General features: G+C 42.3%; 1 protein-coding gene across 3 annotated transcripts; it reads right to left on the reverse strand.

The window, feature by feature from the left end:
- Positions 1 to 6,928: 6,928 nt before the first annotated feature.
- fam117aa (family with sequence similarity 117 member Aa) lies at positions 6,929 to 16,248 on the reverse strand. 3 transcript variants are annotated; one of them, XM_030736273.1, is made up of 8 exons: positions 15,746 to 16,248; positions 14,182 to 14,324; positions 11,601 to 11,696; positions 11,296 to 11,409; positions 10,860 to 10,976; positions 9,198 to 9,423; positions 8,920 to 9,094; positions 6,929 to 8,217 (listed from the first exon to the last, which is right to left on the reverse strand). In XM_030736273.1, the coding sequence occupies exons 1-8, from the start codon at positions 15,867 to 15,869 to the stop codon at positions 8,004 to 8,006; spliced, it is 1,209 nt and encodes a 402-aa protein (XP_030592133.1). In that variant the 5' UTR covers positions 15,870 to 16,248; the 3' UTR covers positions 6,929 to 8,003. The 3 variants fall into 3 exon arrangements, with proteins under 3 accessions (XP_030592133.1, XP_030592134.1, XP_030592132.1); XM_030736274.1 differs by having other exon boundaries at positions 8,920 to 9,055; positions 14,182 to 14,327; XM_030736272.1 differs by having other exon boundaries at positions 14,182 to 14,327.
- Between the last annotated feature and the right edge of the window lie 1,400 nt (positions 16,249 to 17,648).

Here is a 17,648-nt window from a genome sequence, read left to right on the forward strand (position 1 = left end):
CGTGGACATGATATACATGTGTATGAAGTTTCATTCATGTACGTGAAACACAGCGGTGGGGCTCCAGTTTAGGGGGCGCTAGCGAGCCATTTGGGCGCGCCCTTGCCCGAGCCCATTAAAATACTTAAATTTTCACCAGGTGTGACGCATGTGCCAAGTTTCATGAGTTTTTGAATATGATAAAGCCCCCAAAAAGCCAATTCATTTGCCTGAATAATAATAATAATAATAATAAAAAAAAAAATAATAATAAACGAAGCAATTACAATAGGGCCTTCGCACAGTTCGTGCTCGGGCCCTAATAAACGAAGCAATTACAATAGGGCCTTCGCACAGTTCGTGCTCGGGCCCTAATTAAAACCGCAAGCGGTGATATCGGGCCCTCGCACTCCGCGCGCGTCGACCTGTGGCGCTCGTCGACCCGTGCCGCACTCGGAGGTTTTGTGATCGTGATGGGTCTCTAGAAAGTTGAATTCTTTTATAGGAAAAGGTATCTTTTGCTCTCGGCATAGACGCAATGGAATATTTGGGGGGGTGGTCACGGCTCCAGCATGCAAAATAGGGCATGGGTCTGATTGACTTTTTTGATGGGCTGTTTGTCTAGATGATGTGGAGCCAATTTGGTCTCACTGGGTGAAATGCCCTAGGAGGAGTTCATTCAAATAGCAGGCCTGAAAATGGCAAAAATTGACACTTTCAATTGAAGATGCTGGACTTCCTGTAGGGTTTGGAGTATGGCTCCAAGAGACTTTTTTGTATGTCTTAGGATGTTACATGAGTGTGCAAAATTTCAGAGCTGTAGATAAAATGTAACTCAGGGGCTAGCTAAAAAACATGGTATATTATGATATTTAAAGCTGCCAGTAGGGGGCGCTCTAACGTTTATGGACTTTATGCATGTCAATGTGTTCAGGGCAGGAGGCTTATCAAATAGATGAGGATTTTGTAAGGAATGGTGAAAGATATTTCATGTATTTCAGAGCAAAACTAATTCTGTGGACGGTCATACAAATTTTCATTTGCTTCTGTAGGGGGCGCTATTGCGCCTACAGTCTTGAATCTGTAGTTATGGATTCAGCGTGGGTGTGTACATGAGTGATTAAATTTTCAGCCTGATCAGACAAAGCATGTGCGAACAAGTGCACAAACAATTTTGGTGGTGAGGGAGAAAAACAAAGGCCAAATTTAATGGCCTGGTGTGACAAGGCCGTTTAATATTTTTTAAAGATTTCCACAATATTTGATGGGCTACTTGTGTAGATGATCTGGAGCCAATTTGGTGTCAGTGGGTGAAATGCCCTAGGACGAGTTTGTTCAAATAGCAGGCGTGGAAATCGCAAAAATTGACACCTTCAATTGAAGATGGCCGACTTCCTGTAGGGTTTGGGGTATGGGTCCAAGAGACTTTTTTGTACGTCTTAGGATGTTACATGAGCCTGTACATTTTCATACATGTAGATAAAACGTAGCTCCGGGGCTACTCAAAAAACATGCTATTTTAAGATATTCCGAGCTGCCACTAGGCGGCGCTCTAACGTTTATGGACTTTATGCATATGAATGTGTTCAGGGCAGCATGCTTATCACACCACTGAAGTTTGAGCCAGATTGGGCAAGTTGGCTTTGAGTTACAGCCATTTTTGTGTTCATGGCGAATCATCGAATTTTGCCGTCCCATAAGGGTCACGCCCTTTTGTCAAAAAGTCACAGTTTTGAAAACACAGTAAGTCCAACTTCTTAAGGCTTTCCAGGTGAAATTTGAGATGGTTCTGCTAAACCACCTTGGAGCTGGACCTCCAAGTGTAAAATATGACATTTCCTGTTCCCACTAGGTGGCGCTGCGACTGATATTAAATATTGTCATATGTATGTGTTCAGGGGGGCACCCTTATCCTACTGGAGAAGTTTGATGCACATTGGATCATGTAGGTATGAATGAGAGGCAATCAAAATTTCATGGCGAATGATCAAAGTTCAAAGGGGCATAAGGACCCCTCCCCCTTGGCAAAAACTCACCATTTTCGAGATTTAGATTCCCCTGGGGGTGTAGGTTAGACAAACCAAATATGAAGATGATAACGTCTAAAACCTCTGAGTTATTAGAAAAAGTGTGAGGGCTGCAAATCGCCAAATTTGCATAATTCATTCAAAATGGCGGACTTCCTGTTGGGTTTAGGGCATGGCTCCAAGAGGATTTTTTGTGCGCCTGGACATGATATACATGTGTATGAAGTTTCATTCATGTACGTGAAACACAGCGGTGGGGCTCCAGTTTAGGGGGCGCTAGCGAGCCATTTGGGCACGCCCTTGCCCGAGCCCATTAAAATACTTAAATTTTCACCAGGTGTGACGCATGTGCAAAGTTTCATGAGTTTTTGAATATGATAAAGCCCCCAAAAAGCCAATTCATTTGCCTGAATAATAATAATAATAATAATTAAAACCGCAAGCGGTGATATCGGGCCCTCGCACTCCGCGCGCGTCGACCTGTGGCGCTCGTCGACCCGTGCCGCACTCAGAGGTTTTGTGATCGTGATGGGTCTCTAGAAAGTTGAATTCTTTTATAGGAAAAGGTATCTTTTGCTCTCGGCATAGACGCAATGGAATATTTGGGGGTGTGGTCACGGCTCCAGCATGCAAAATAGGGCATGGGTCTGATTGACTTTTTTGATGGGCTGTTTGTCTAGATGATGTGGAGCCAATTTGGTCTCACTGGGTGAAATGCCCTAGGAGGAGTTAATTCAAATAGCAGGCCTGAAAATGGCAAAAATTGACACTTTCAATTGAAGATGCTGGACTTCCTGTAGGGTTTGGAGTATGGCTCCAAGAGACTTTTTTGTATGTCTTAGGATGTTACATGAGTGTGCAAAATTTCAGAGCTGTAGATAAAATGTAACTCAGGGGCTAGCTAAAAAACATGGTATATTATGATATTTAAAGCTGCCAGTAGGGGGCGCTCTAACGTTTATGGACTTTATGCATATCAATGTGTTCAGGGCAGGAGGCTTATCAAATAGATGAGGATTTTGTAAGGAATGGTGAAAGATATTTCATGTATTTCAGAGCAAAACTAATTCTGTGGACGGTCATACAAATTTTCATTTGCTTCTGTAGGGGGCGCTATTGCGCCTACAGTCTTGAATCTGTAGTTATGGATTCAGCCTGGGTGTGTACATGAGTGATTAAATTTTCAGCCTGATCAGACAAAGCATGTGCGAACAAGTGCACAAACAATTTTGGTGGTGAGGGAGAAAAACAAAGGCCAAATTTAATGGCCTGGTGTGACAAGGCCGTTTAATATTTTTTAAAGATTTCCACAATATTTGATGGGCTCCTTGTGTAGATGATCTGGAGCCAATTTGGTGTCAGTGGGTGAAATGCCCTAGGACGAGTTCGTTCAAATAGCAGGCGTGGAAATCGCAAAAATTGACACCTTCAATTGAAGATGGCCGACTTCCTGTAGGGTTTGGGGTATGGGTCCAAGAGACTTTTTTGTACGTCTTAGTATGTTACATGAGCCTGTACATTTTCATACATGTAGATAAAACGTAGCTCCGGGGCTACTCAAAAAACATGCTATTTTAAGATATTCCGAGCTGCCACTAGGCGGCGCTCTAACGTTTATGGACTTTATGCATATGAATGTGTTCAGGGCAGCATGCTTATCACACCACTGAAGTTTGAGCCAGATTGGGCAAGTTGGCTTTGAGTTACAGCCATTTTTGTGTTCATGGCGAATCATCGAATTTTGCCGTCCCATAAGGGTCACGCCCTTTTGTCAAAAAGTCACAGTTTTGAAAACACAGTAAGTCCAACTTCTTAAGGCTTTCCAGGTGAAATTTGAGATGGTTCTGCTAAACCACCTTGGAGCTGGACCTCCAAGTGTAAAATATGACATTTCCTGTTCCCACTAGGTGGCGCTGCGACTGATATTAAATATTGTCATATGTATGTGTTCAGGGGGGCACCCTCATCCTACTGGAGAAGTTTGATGCACATTGGATCATGTAGGTATGAATGAGAGGCAATCAAAATTTCATGGCGAATGATCAAAGTTCAAAGGGGCATAAGGACCCCTCCCCCTTGGCAAAAACTCACCATTTTCGAGATTTAGATTCCCCTGGGGGTGTAGGTTAGACAAACCAAATATGAAGATGATAACGTCTAAAACCTCTGAGTTATTAGAAAAAGTGTGAGGGCTGCAAATCGCCAAATTTGCATAATTAATTCAAAATGGCGGACTTCCTGTTGGGTTTAGGGCATGGCTCCAAGAGGATTTTTTGTGCGCCTGGACATGATATACATGTGTATGAAGTTTCATTCATGTACGTGAAACACAGCGGTGGGGCTCCAGTTTAGGGGGCGCTAGCGAGCCATTTGGGCGCGCCCTTGGCCGAGCCCATTAAAATACTTAAATTTTCACCAGGTGTGACGCATGTGCAAAGTTTCATGAGTTTTTGAATATGATAAAGCCCCCAAAAAGCCAATTCATTTGCCTGAATAATAATAATAATAATAATAAAAAAAAAATAATAATAAACGAAGCAATTACAATAGGGCCTTCGCACAGTTCGTGCTCGGGCCCTAAAAAAAAAAAAAAAAAAAAAAATAATAATAAACGAAGCAATTACAATAGGGCCTTCGCACAGTTCGTGCTCGGGCCCTAATAATTAAAACCGCAAGCGGTGATATCGGGCCCTCGCACTCCGCGCGCGTCGACCTGTGGCGCTCGTCGACCCGTGCCGCACTCGGAGGTTTTGTGATCGTGATGGGTCTCTAGAAAGTTGAATTCTTTTATAGGAAAAGGTATCTTTTGCTCTCGGCATAGATGCAATGGAATATTTGGGGGTGTGGTCACGGCTCCAGCATGCAAAATAGGGCATGGGTCTGATTGACTTTTTTGATGGGCTGTTTGTCTAGATGATGTGGAGCCAATTTGGTCTCACTGGGTGAAATGCCCTAGGAGGAGTTCATTCAAATAGCAGGCCTGAAAATGGCAAAAATTGACACTTTCAATTGAAGATGCTGGACTTCCTGTAGGGTTTGGAGTATGGCTCCAAGAGACTTTTTTGTATGTCTTAGGATGTTACATGAGTGTGCAAAATTTCAGAGGTGTAGATAAAATGTAACTCAGGGGCTAGCTAAAAAACATGGTATATTATGATATTTAAAGCTGCCAGTAGGTGGCGCTCTAACGTTTATGGACTTTATGCATATCAATGTGTTCAGGGCAGGAGGCTTATCAAATAGATGAGGATTTTGTAAGGAATGGTGAAAGATATTTCATGTATTTCAGAGCAAAACTAATTCTGTGGACGGTCATACAAATTTTCATTTGCTTCTGTAGGGGGCGCTATTGCGCCTACAGTCTTGAATCTGTAGTTATGGATTCAGCCTGGGTGTGTACATGAGTGATTAAATTTTCAGCCTGATCAGACAAAGCATGTGCGAACAAGTGCACAAACAATTTTGGTGGTGAGGGAGAAAAACAAAGGCCAAATTTAATGGCCTGGTGTGACAAGGCCGTTTAATATTTTGTAAAGATTTCCACAATATTTGATGGGCTACTTGTGTAGATGATCTGGAGCCAATTTGGTGTCAGTGGGTGAAATGCCCTAGGACGAGTTCGTTCAAATAGCAGGCGTGGAAATCGCAAAAATTGACACCTTCAATTGAAGATGGCCGACTTCCTGTAGGGTTTGGGGTATGGGTCCAAGAGACTTTTTTGTACGTCTTAGTATGCTACATGAGCCTGTACATTTTCATACATGTAGATAAAACGTAGCTCCGGGGCTACTCAAAAAACATGCTATTTTAAGATATTCCGAGCTGCCACTAGGCGGCGCTCTAACGTTTATGGACTTTATGCATATGAGTGTGTTCAGGGCAGCATGCTTATCACACCACTGAAGTTTGAGCCAGATTGGGCAAGTTGGCTTTGAGTTACAGCCATTTTTGTGTTCATGGCGAATCATCGAACTTTGCCGTCCCATAAGGGTCACGCCCTTTTGTCAAAAACTCACAGTTTTGAAAACACAGTAAGTCCAACTTCTTAAGGCTTTCCAGGTGAAATTTGAGATGGTTCTGCTAAACCACCTTGGAGCTGGACCTCCAAGTGTAAAATATGACATTTCCTGTTCCCACTAGGTGGCGCTGCGACTGATATTAAATATTGTCATATGTATGTGTTCAGGGGGGCACCCTCATCCTACTGGAGAAGTTTGATGCACATTGGATCATGTAGGTATGAATGAGAGGCAATCAAAATTTCATGGCGAATGATCAAAGTTCAAAGGGGCATAAGGACCCCTCCCCCTTGGCAAAAACTCACCATTTTCGAGATTTAGATTCCCCTGGGGGTGTAGGTTAGACAAACCAAATATGAAGATGATAACGTCTAAAACCTCTGAGTTATTAGAAAAAGTGTGAGGGCTGCAAATCGCCAAATTTGCATAATTAATTCAAAATGGCGGACTTCCTGTTGGGTTTAGGGCATGGCTCCAAGAGGATTTTTTGTGCGCCTGGACATGATATACATGTGTATGAAGTTTCATTCATGTACGTGAAACACAGCGGTGGGGCTCCAGTTTAGGGGGCGCTAGCGAGCCATTTGGGGGCGCCCTTGCCCGAGCCCATTAAAATACTTAAATTTTCACCAGGTGTGACGCATGTGCCAAGTTTCATGAGTTTTTGAATATGATAAAGCCCCCAAAAAGCCAATTCATTTGCCTGAATAATAAAAAAAAAAAAAAAAAAAAAAAAAATAATAATAATAATAAACGAAGCAATTACAATAGGGCCTTCGCACAGTTCGTGCTCGGGCCCTAATAATAAACGAAGCAATTACAATAGGGCCTTCGCACAGTTCGTGCTCGGGCCCTAATAAGGCATTTGAACGCCCACAAAATATTTAATTTTATTGTTTTCCGTACAGGCAACAGCACGCGTAACATTTTTAACTATTATCACCTTAAAACACCACCAAAAAAGGTGTGAGAAAGCAGAGCTTACACCAATTCTTCATTGCCATCTGCTCATTATTTATCCTGTAGGTAATTTCTTATGATGAAAAATACATCTGAATAATAACAAACAAAGGATAGTCAAGCTCCCCATTAACACTTTGTGGTCTAAGCTGCAGAGTCCAAAAAGGCTCAAACTGACAGAGTGTCCTGCTCTAATTATTTAAAACAGTTTGGTTAAAACAACAATGCCTCCTGTGGACAAATAAAGCTATAAAATTTCTGCTTATAAAACACAAGTCAGAATAGTGAAAACACAAGCAGCATTGCCTGCTTCTTATAAAGACAAAAAATACACATCTTCCTAGAAACATCTGTAGAAAAGTAGGCCATTGTAAACTATAGGCCAAAAATATTTCAAACTGATTTCTATCAACAAAAAAAAGTAACATTTTGTTTTTCATCAGTTAACCCACACAAATGTTTATCTAAACTCAACAATACTCTACTAGAATACCCATCAATAGTTAGGACAGAAAGAAGGCAATACTTGTAACAGTGTGTGTTCTAAGTGCTTGAGTTTTTGACAGTGAATTCACGTTTCAAGATGAAAAATTAACAGCATTCTAACTAAAACAGTTTTTATCCAAAAGAATGATTTCATAAATGCAAGTATTTATAAAGCTTTTCAAGCATTTCCACAAGTCCTGCAGTCTAATTCATGCCACGTATAGGAGAATTTTAGTACAGTTTAATTGCTGATGAGGTAAATACCAGCTGAATCAAAGCTTCCTGCAGGTAGAAAAAAATAGAGTGAGAGAGCAGCCAGAATTAGGGCCACAGTGGTGCTAAAGTATTACAGCAACAAATCCTCACAGTCATAAGGTTATTTTGACCACAGTGATCCTGCATGTTACAGCAGTGATGAGACACTGTCCATTGTCATGATGCATTAAAAAAAAAAAAAAAAAATCATCCAGTTTCTCCTTGTCCTGGCAGTGCAATCTGGTTCAGTCCTGAGAGATTCTGCTCAAATATCCACCTACTGCATGCCCAGGTGCCTGGTAGGAGAGGCCTGACCTGAGCAGCCAGTGACAGGAGACACTGAGAGGCCACGAAAGAGGAGGTCCATGGAGGGGAGCAGGGGCTTCAGAAGACTGACAGGGCAGAAAGCTGAGCCTCCGTGAGGGGTAAAGTTGACTTTATTGGGGTCAGGGCAGGATGGCTGGAGGAGAGACTCGTCCTGATAGGCAGACCTTTATGTAGAGAGATGGGAAGAGTCTGTAGTGCCATGTAGCAGCCTTATATCAAGTTTAGATGTTTATAACAGCATGACAGCAATTTCCACAAACCATCAATTCTATCTAATCATTTAGTGAAAAATAACTCACAAATATATTAAAGTTTTTTTGAGCATCCACTGATATTTTGAGAAGACCAATTTAAGCTGCAATTTCTTCATACGTGTACACATTAAACAGCTTCCTAAGCATGTAAATTAGCTGCTCCCTTATTTCCCAAGGGGTCACCATGGTGCATGGATCCGCATGTTTGATAAGGCACAGATTTTTATGCTAGATGTGCTTCCTGATGCAACCCCCTCATTTATCCAGGCTTGGGACTGCCACGAGGTACACACTAGCTTGTGAATATTGTAAATATCATCAAAGTGGTTGACATTTGTAGTGCACATGTTTAGCAAGCAGTTACAAAATACATGTAAATGATAGATTTACACACTAAAAAATCTTTCGCTACCCTACTCTACACAACTGGCTACAAGTTTACATGGTGTGCCGCCTTCTTTTGATCTAAGCTTGATTTGAAGTGCTAATGACATCCTGTTATGCTCTGTTGGTACTTGTGGGAGGGGTTTAGTTGGGTATGAAAATAAATTTGTGAGAGATTAGGAAATAATTGCATGATATGATCTATGCATAATGTTTTGGTCTACTTACACTGCTTCCTCACACACTCGAACTCGCTCACAGCCTTCTGGTGGTTCACGCTGAAAGGAATAGGTTTTGTTGGGACGAGGGGAAGAGGAGCAGGGCTGCAGCAGAGGAGGATCCAGTGCAAATGAAGGAAGCGAAGCTGATGGAGAGGGACACAAAGTCTCATAGTCCACAGGCTCTGCACCAAAAGACAGAAATATCCTTTACTAATAATACCTCTGCATGTACAAATATTTTTCAGTTTATATGACTCGCTGTGGTTTAATAAAGCAGTAACTAACCTGGCTCTCCCATGGTGCAGGGAGACTGGGTTGGAGATAAAAGTGATGGATTCAAAGGACAAGGTGAATCTGAAGGTGACAAAAGTGATGGATCAAGAGTACAAGGGGACTGAGAAGGAGAGAGGAGGGAAGGATCCAGTGGCCCCGGTGACGGCTCACTCTGAGAACCACTGCTGCATCTCTGGGCAGGGACAGGAGCCCTGTGGCCATCTGGGATATCCAGAATCTGGAAAATTCAGAGAAAATGAATGAAAATTTACCCCCAATAACACTGACATCAATATCAAAACAGTAATAACAGTTATTGAAAGCATAATTAGTTTGCTATTTTAGTATAATAATTATGATAAAACTTGTTTACACATTAATGGATCAAATGGCCTCCCTAACCTTTGAACTATTAAACTGAAAGTTTATCACAACTTTAAATGCATGAAATACATTCTCACTGGACTCAACGCAAACATCTTATCAGCCAATCACATGGCAGAACCTCAATTCATTTAGGCATCCAGACATGGTGAACACAACCTGTTCAACCAGTATCAGAATGAGGAGAAAGATGCCAGACAGGTTGATCTGAACATTTCAAAATCTGCTGATCTACTGGGATTTTCGCACACAACCATCTCTATGTTTTACACAGAATGGTTTGAAACAGAAATATCCAATTAGTGGCAGCTTTCTGGACAAAAAATCCCCTGATGATGCCAGAGGTCAGAGGAGAATTGCCAGACTGCTCTGAGCTGATTGGAAGGCAACAGTAATTCAAATAACAATTCATTACAACCAAGGGATGCAGAAGAGCACTTCTGGGCACACAGCACGTTGAACCTTGAAGCAGATGGGCTACAGCAGCAGAATACCTCAATGGGTGCCACTCCTGACAACTAAGAGCAGCAAAGTGAGGCTATAATTTACACAGGCTCACAAAAACTATAAAATAGGAAATTGGAAAAATGTTGGTCTGTTGAGTCTTGATTCCTGCTGTGGCACTGAAGTGGTAGGATCAGAATCTGGCATAAAAAACATGAAAGGCTGGTTGTTGTTGTTGTTGGTGAAATAGTGGGGGAGGGTTTTTTTTGGCACACTTTGGGGCCCTTAGTACCAGCCAAGCACTGTTTAAATGCCACAGCCTACCCGAGTATTGTGGCTGATCATGTCCATCCCTTTATGACTACAATGTACCCATCGTCTGAATGCTGCTTTCAGCAAGACTACATACCATGTCGCAAAGCTCAAGTCATGTCAAACTGGTTTCTTAAACTTCACAATGAGTTCACTGAACTCAAAAGGCTTCCACAGTCTCCAGATCTCAATCCAACAGAGCGCCTTTGGGGTGTGGTGAAAAGGGAGATCCACATCATGGATGCACAGCTGACAAATCTGCAACTGTGTGATGTTATCATGTCAGCATGGACCAAAAATCTCTGAGGAATGTTTCCAGCACCTTGTTAAATCTATGCCATGAAGAATTAAACTAGTTCTGAAGGCAAAAGGGGGTCCAACCTGGTACTAGCAAGGTGTACCTAATGAAGTGTCCGGTGAGCGTATATGACACAGGGAAATTTTGATGATTTTAAATTGGTTGATACTGGTCGTTCTTATAGCCTTTTACTAATCTAGCAGCTCTAGGTTTTAAGCATAGTTCAGTGGCCTAACCTCATGCTGATCATCTTGTTTTTCACACACAAACACTTCCTCCAGCTCTAAGTTGAGGCCTTCAACGCTCCGTCGCAGCCGTGGAGCAAGTCTGTTCAGCGGCACCAGGGGCATCGTCTGAGAAGAAACAAGTAAAATACAGACATTTTGAGGGAGCCTGTGCCTGATTGTCTGGTCCTTCACAAGTGTAATGTTTATAGTATATGTGAATAGTACAGTATCATATGCTGGTTTCAAATTGTCTTTCAGAGGCAGCATGGCAGTAGCACAGCAGACTTGATGACAGCCAGTACTAAAAAAAGAGTGTTTTTTTTACATCCCTGTTACTAAGCTCATCCTAGTCTGCCTGTGGAAGACAGCCTAGCATTGGGAGCAATCATGAAAATTTTGTTTAATGCGCCTTTAACTGTCCTAACTGGGGAAAAAAAAAGGCTACCTGAGTGATGCCTGCTGCATGACCTGCTGGCACAGGGTGGTGGGGGAACTCGCATCCTGCTGAAGGAGGGGCATGGCGGGAGCGCTTTTGCAACTGGTGTCTGAGCTTAGCCACCTGAGGGCAGAGTGGAGAGAAAAACGGCTCAGAAGTCATTATGATTCATTCAAGGGCAAGGTTCAAACTTTGCCTTAAAGGAACCCTTTTGTTTCAGGATATCAGTGGGAGCCCACAGACTAAAGAGCGTGGGTATGTGAGAGAAACAGAAGAAATGATTAATTAACTGCCTTAGTGTATATAATACTTGCCTCCCTTAGGTGCTCTGCACTGCCCCAAGAAGCTGAGCGCTTGTGTCCTCCAACACTTCGCCTTCCCCGGGTCTCCTCTGCCCAGGAACTTGGAGTCTTTATTAAAAAAAAAAAAATAGTGGGGGGGGGATCTATCAAGGTAAATAAGGCATCCAGTGTTTTGCCTGTCATACTGTTGAGGGGCTCTGGTAGAAAATGGCCTAATTGGCAGTAATTCTGGCTGTCAAAAGGGCTGACCTTTTGGAGACACACTCCATTTTTGCCAAACCCAGCAAGCTCCAATCAACACTATATCTTGTGAGCACACGCTTAAGTTGAACCCCACAGCTGTCTTGCACACCTGCCCCACAACAGCTGTACAGAGGAAGGTGACAAGAAACCACTATGAGCTGCAAAACAGCCTAGCTTACACACACATTAAAAACATCCAAACCACATCAATGTAAAGACTATAAATACAGTGCATTCAACACCTCAGTGCACTTACACACACAAATAAGCTATTTGTTGTTATTCACAAAGTCACATAGTGTTGAGGAAAAACAAAAAAACAGCCAACAAGCAGACTTTTTAGTGCACTTCTTCTTTTGTCAAACACAACTCCATAACATCCTTTTTCACTACAATAGCCGTACCAGTTTCTTCACATTGACTCTTGATCTTCTACCAGTGGCAGCTGGGTTGTTTGCTGCTGACTGTTGGTTGTAAGCAGTAGACTGGCCATTCATCATCACACTGGTTGACTTAAGCAGCGGGATCCGATACTTGAGGTTCTGGTGCCTCCACGCTTAGAGACAACTGCTTCACACACTTTCAGAGAATCTGATCCACTCCCTGGTGTCCACTCTATTCATAAGCCAGCCGTAGCCAACCATGCACCATGATTACATTGTGGCGTTCTGTCCCCAAAACACAAGGTGCTCTTTAAGTATCGGCCTCACAACTCAGGGAAGCCATACCGGTGCCATTACTGCGTGTCAAAAAACACCAACATCATCTTCTGTTCAGTCGACTCATACATAGTCTGTCGCCAGGCTAAATAAGTCCAAATGCAGCATGAGTCAGTCATAGAGTGACATTGGTGTAGAGTTACAGCTACCAACCCCCTACCCCCCACCCCACCATCCAACACCAAAAACCCCACCCTCCCTAAAACATGAACAGGGGATCATGGGACACAAACCTATAAAAAGACCCCAAGGTAGCAGAGCATTTGGTCTACGTGGCTAATGTTTCCAGCTTGGACAACTCTTTAGTGCCTTTGGTATTGCTTTAAAAAAAAAAATAAAAGGGGGGTAAAATAATGCTTATTTCCTTTAGATTTTGGTATGATTCTATACATTTATTCATAAAAGATCAAAACAAAAAAGACACATATATACATACATACACATCAGAGGGACAGGTCAGGTTGAAGCTGTTTGAAGACAAAGTTAGAGATCCAAGGCTGAGATGTGCAGAGGAGGGGATAATGGATATATTGCACAAAGGATGTTGAAAATGGAGCTGCTAAAAGAGGAAGACCACAGAGGAGGTTCATGGATATAGTGAAGGAAGTGCACGCAGAGGGTTGGAGTGACAGAGGATGATGCCAGGGATAGGGTGAGATGGAGGCACATGAGCTATGGTGACCCCTAAAGGGAACAGCTGAATGAAGAAGACACGGCCAAATCTCTGCAAAACTGATGAGATTCCCATCAACTCCAGCTTTGTGCTAATTAGTGAAATGTTAAACCAATGGTGACCATGAGCATGGTAATATAATCACTGTGAGAATGTTAGAATTTAACTCAAACACAAGCCAACAAACTTAAAGAGCTGCAAGCAGGCTTAAACATTTAATTGATTACCAAAATTGGTGCTTATTTCCTTTTGATACACTGATTAATCCAACAACGACTGGATCACAGAAAAAAAAAAGCGCAGTAGTAGGCATAGTAAAGAATGCAATAACAGCAAACAACTAGTTGTATCATCTGACATAATGCAGAGAAACTATGGCAGAAGGAGGTGCTGGGTGGGGCGGTGCTGAACGTGAGTGTGGTTGTGGGGAGCACTGGGGGATGGGGTGTCTGTATAATGAGGTCAGGAGGGGCCTGCTTCTCACAATGGAGGAAAAGGGGGTTCGTTCGGGTTTAAACTGTGTCAGGAGCAAAGAAGAAGCTTGCAGAGCTTGGTGATGTTACTCCAGGCTTTGTGCACTAGTTACGAGCAGATACAGTCAAGGGGGGGCGAGGGAAGAGAAGCAGATTTTTTTTTTTTTTAAAGAAGAACAAAAACGTGTATTTCCAGTTGGCTGCCTTCCACCGGCCGCGTCAAACTGCAACCACCAGACACCTGCGGAGCTAACATCAGATATCTTGTCCTCTATAGAAATCGTTAACTTACAGGAGAAGCACAGCAGATACAAGTTTGTCTTTTCTGCAACATGAAGCAACAGGTTTTATGGGAAATGTGTTCCTGCACCAACAGAAGCACTGACACAGAATAAACTGGCATTCATCTACACCAGGTTCATTTGGCTACAGTAACTACATCAAACTTTCTAAACAGATTTGGGAGTGTTACAGTTAATTGTTACCTGTGTGGCTTTATCATTGACACAGCTAACTACTGTCCCCTCTGCCTCTCTGGGCCACTGTCCCTGCAGATAGGGTCCGACAATTGCGTCCAAAGAAAGAGTACGTCGGATGGTGGGTTTGGGTGGACGGGCCGTGTTTCTGTCTGCTTTGGGAACAGAAAAAATACAAAGAAGCCAGTGAGCATGTTGAGACTGTGTATAAGCTTCCACTCAGTACATGTCAGAACTGTTTCTGTCTTGAAAAACTGAACTCCTGTCTGCGTAATCATATTTAGCAGTCATAGCAGTCATAGTAAGACACTGCACTGGGCATGCATGTGTAAATAACTATTTAACCCCCGTGGCAGTTGTTCACAACACCGCTCACAGCCTTCGTCCCTTTCATAAGCGTGCAGAGTGCAGAGCTGCGCGAGTGTAACAAGTGTGTATGTGTGCGTGTTGGCAGCACTTTGTATCTCCGGCAGGTGTGGACCATGCTTTTGACCTGGAGCAAAGCCATCCAGCTACACAACACTGGCAACACTCACCACAGCCAACTAGCACATTTACAGCTAATCCAAAAGCACACCAACAGCATGTTGTCATCAGCCCTGGCTGCAGGGCAGACAGGACATATAAATAACATGCAGATGTGAGTTTTGTGGATACAGTTAAAGAACAAGTACTCAGAGGAAAACAAAGAGGTCTTTAAAGCTGCTGCTGTGTTAGCATGAAGCATGCAGCAGGAATCCCACAGGTCAGAGTGCTAAGGGGCAGCTGAGTGTCTAAATAACATTATGAGAACAGTGTTATGTTTCAGGGCGAGCAGCCTTCATTGTTGACTTAGCATGTTGGAATTGTACACTTTAGAGCACAAACCAAGTAAAATGGCTTGTGAATAGTTATGCACAATGCAACACTTCATACCCTCACTTTGGATGATGAGCACAATCTTCTCTTTTATTTACTTTTTAAATATTCTTTCTGATTTTCTTAAGTGTGCTGTAGCTCATGATTTGTTTAATTTGTAACCACTTGGTCCTGATAATGCATGCTTTTCTCTGAGGCTACAATAAGCAGTTCTAGAGACTTCTGGAAGAACTTTTACAGTGGTGCATAACTGATTAATCTGCAGAACATTTTCAGGAATGTTTTTTAAATTATGTTTTTTTTTTTCTTTAAATTAAACATGTTGGAAAATAACAAATAAGGTCCCCATCACAGATACACAGTTTTGTCTGACCAGTTTTTCAAAATAGAATAATATTAAGTTTTCAATGATAAGACAAAAACAACTTAATTCACCCATTATGAAAACATTTGAAGGATCATTTTTGGTTAATCAACCAGCAATTCATGTTTAATGATGAATCATTCTGGCTCAGTTTCCCTTTGTGATAGGAAGTCAACATTTTTTGCTTAAATAAAATACACTATATATCACAACCACCAAACATTAACCCTTTGCCCTACTGGATGACATTTCTAAGGCATAATGATGATAAAGTGATAGCAAACTTTTTAGCTCAGGGCCACATGGAAGTGAATGCAGATTTAAGCCCCCTCCTCCTGAGTGTGTATTTACCCGTCTTGACCTCTCTACTGAGGAGAGCTGAGCCCCTCTGGAGTTGGTATGGGACTGTGGCTCTAAGGGGCTGCAGGCTGGGGTTGCTGCACCCCCGAGGTGCTCCTCCACTTCGGCTCGACATCCCCCCACTTCGCTCCCACAGCCCGCCGCAGCTTATGAAAACACTCGGCTCTGCTTTTTCTTTTCCCCCCGTCGTTCACTGCAGCTCTTACAGGCTTTCTCACTGAGTACGCTCAGTGCATCCACACTGATGATCCAAAGCTGTGATCGGGCCTCTTGATGGAGAAACTACTCGAGCTTTCTTTTGTGATGTTGACCATGATGTTTGTTGCCTCACAGCTTACTTTCGAGAGAGGAAAAAAGAGCGTGTTAAGTGAGCTTTGCAGATTAACGCATTATATTGAATTCCGTATTATCCTTCATGCTGCAGAGTGAAAAGCACAACAGCAGAGTATGTGCGGTCCTCTGTCACATTGCTGCTTGTTTCCCTTGTCTGCAAAGTGACAACACAACTACTCAACCTGTGCAACTATCTCGTGCGGCATGTAATTCCAATGGGGGATGATTTGGTTGGTCGCTGCAGAGCACTACTGAGCACTCATTGGCCGTTACATCCATCTGTCTCTTAAAAGGAAAGCCACCCCACCTCCAAAAAAAAAAAAAAAAAAAGACAACTTGAAGTTCCCACCCACTTTGTTGAGATTTTTTTTTCTTTACTATGCGGGGCATGCGCCATCCCCTCCTCCCTATAAACCCCACGTACAAACCCCGAATCTATTCACAGGGTGTACGTGTGGCTGTGTGTGCGCCTTTGTGGTCTTTCAAAGAGAGTTCAGGGACCGCTAAAGGTCACTGCAGGGGTTCAAGGGATCGAGGGCAATTTTCGCTATTATATCAGAATAAAGGTTTTGGCACTGAAGGAAACCTAACGCAACGTGCTTGTTAGATTTTGCAAGCAAGTTTGTAATCCTGCGCAGGCTTAAGCAGAAAAAGACAAGTAATATTTCATTTTATATAATATCACTATCACACAGCACGCTGTGCTTTGTTCCCAACAGCTATAGTCACGATTATTTTTTTTTTCATTCTTTACCCTGAAACCACTACTTCAAGACAAGTATCAAGATTCAGGTGTTTGTGCACAGTTTACATGACTTTGAACTCTTTCCTTAGATTTTTATTCTGATTTTATTTATCATAATCCCAAAAATATACTTGAAAAACCTTAATTTCAGCCAGAGTTACTGATTAAAATATATAATTTCTTGTGCAATGCAGTTAGTCATAGTGGATCATCTACATTATTCAGAATGACTTTGATTTCCTAAATGGGAGTAGCTACAGAATAAACAAATTACATCAGACAGCTGTATTTTTTCTACAATGCTTCATAGGTGCAAAGTGTAATGTTAAACTTTAAAAAAGACCCTAACAAGTTAATAAACTACTTAAAATCTTCCTGCGGGCATTACTGTTTGTTCCCAGCAATGTGTCCTGGCAGTATCACAAAAGCACAGGAAGCTTGCTGAAGGGCTGAGAGGTTCCTGTGAACTGATGAGGATTACGCTTGTACTCTTGAATGATTGCCCAGTTATTAAAACCTCAGGAGAAATGGCACATTGAAAAAATAATCATTTGGCGTGTAGCTGTTTGACAAACTGCATATTTAGCAGGCTTTTTGGTGACATAAATACAAACATTTTTCACAAAGTGAGTGCTGGAGAACTGTGGTGATCTCTGGAAAAAAAAAAGAAAGAAAAAAAAGCTGTGGTGAGGACAAAGCAAGTCTGGCCACCCATGTTTAACACAGACTAGTTAGCTCTGTGAGTCAGGAGTAATGACTCAAAGACAAGTAAAAAGTCCAGGGATTCTTTTAGTACTGTTTAACTGTTTCTTGCAG

The sequence above is a fragment of the Archocentrus centrarchus genome, chromosome 8 (genome assembly GCF_007364275.1).
Source record: "Archocentrus centrarchus isolate MPI-CPG fArcCen1 chromosome 8, fArcCen1, whole genome shotgun sequence".
Lineage (NCBI taxonomy): Eukaryota > Metazoa > Chordata > Actinopteri > Cichliformes > Cichlidae > Archocentrus > Archocentrus centrarchus.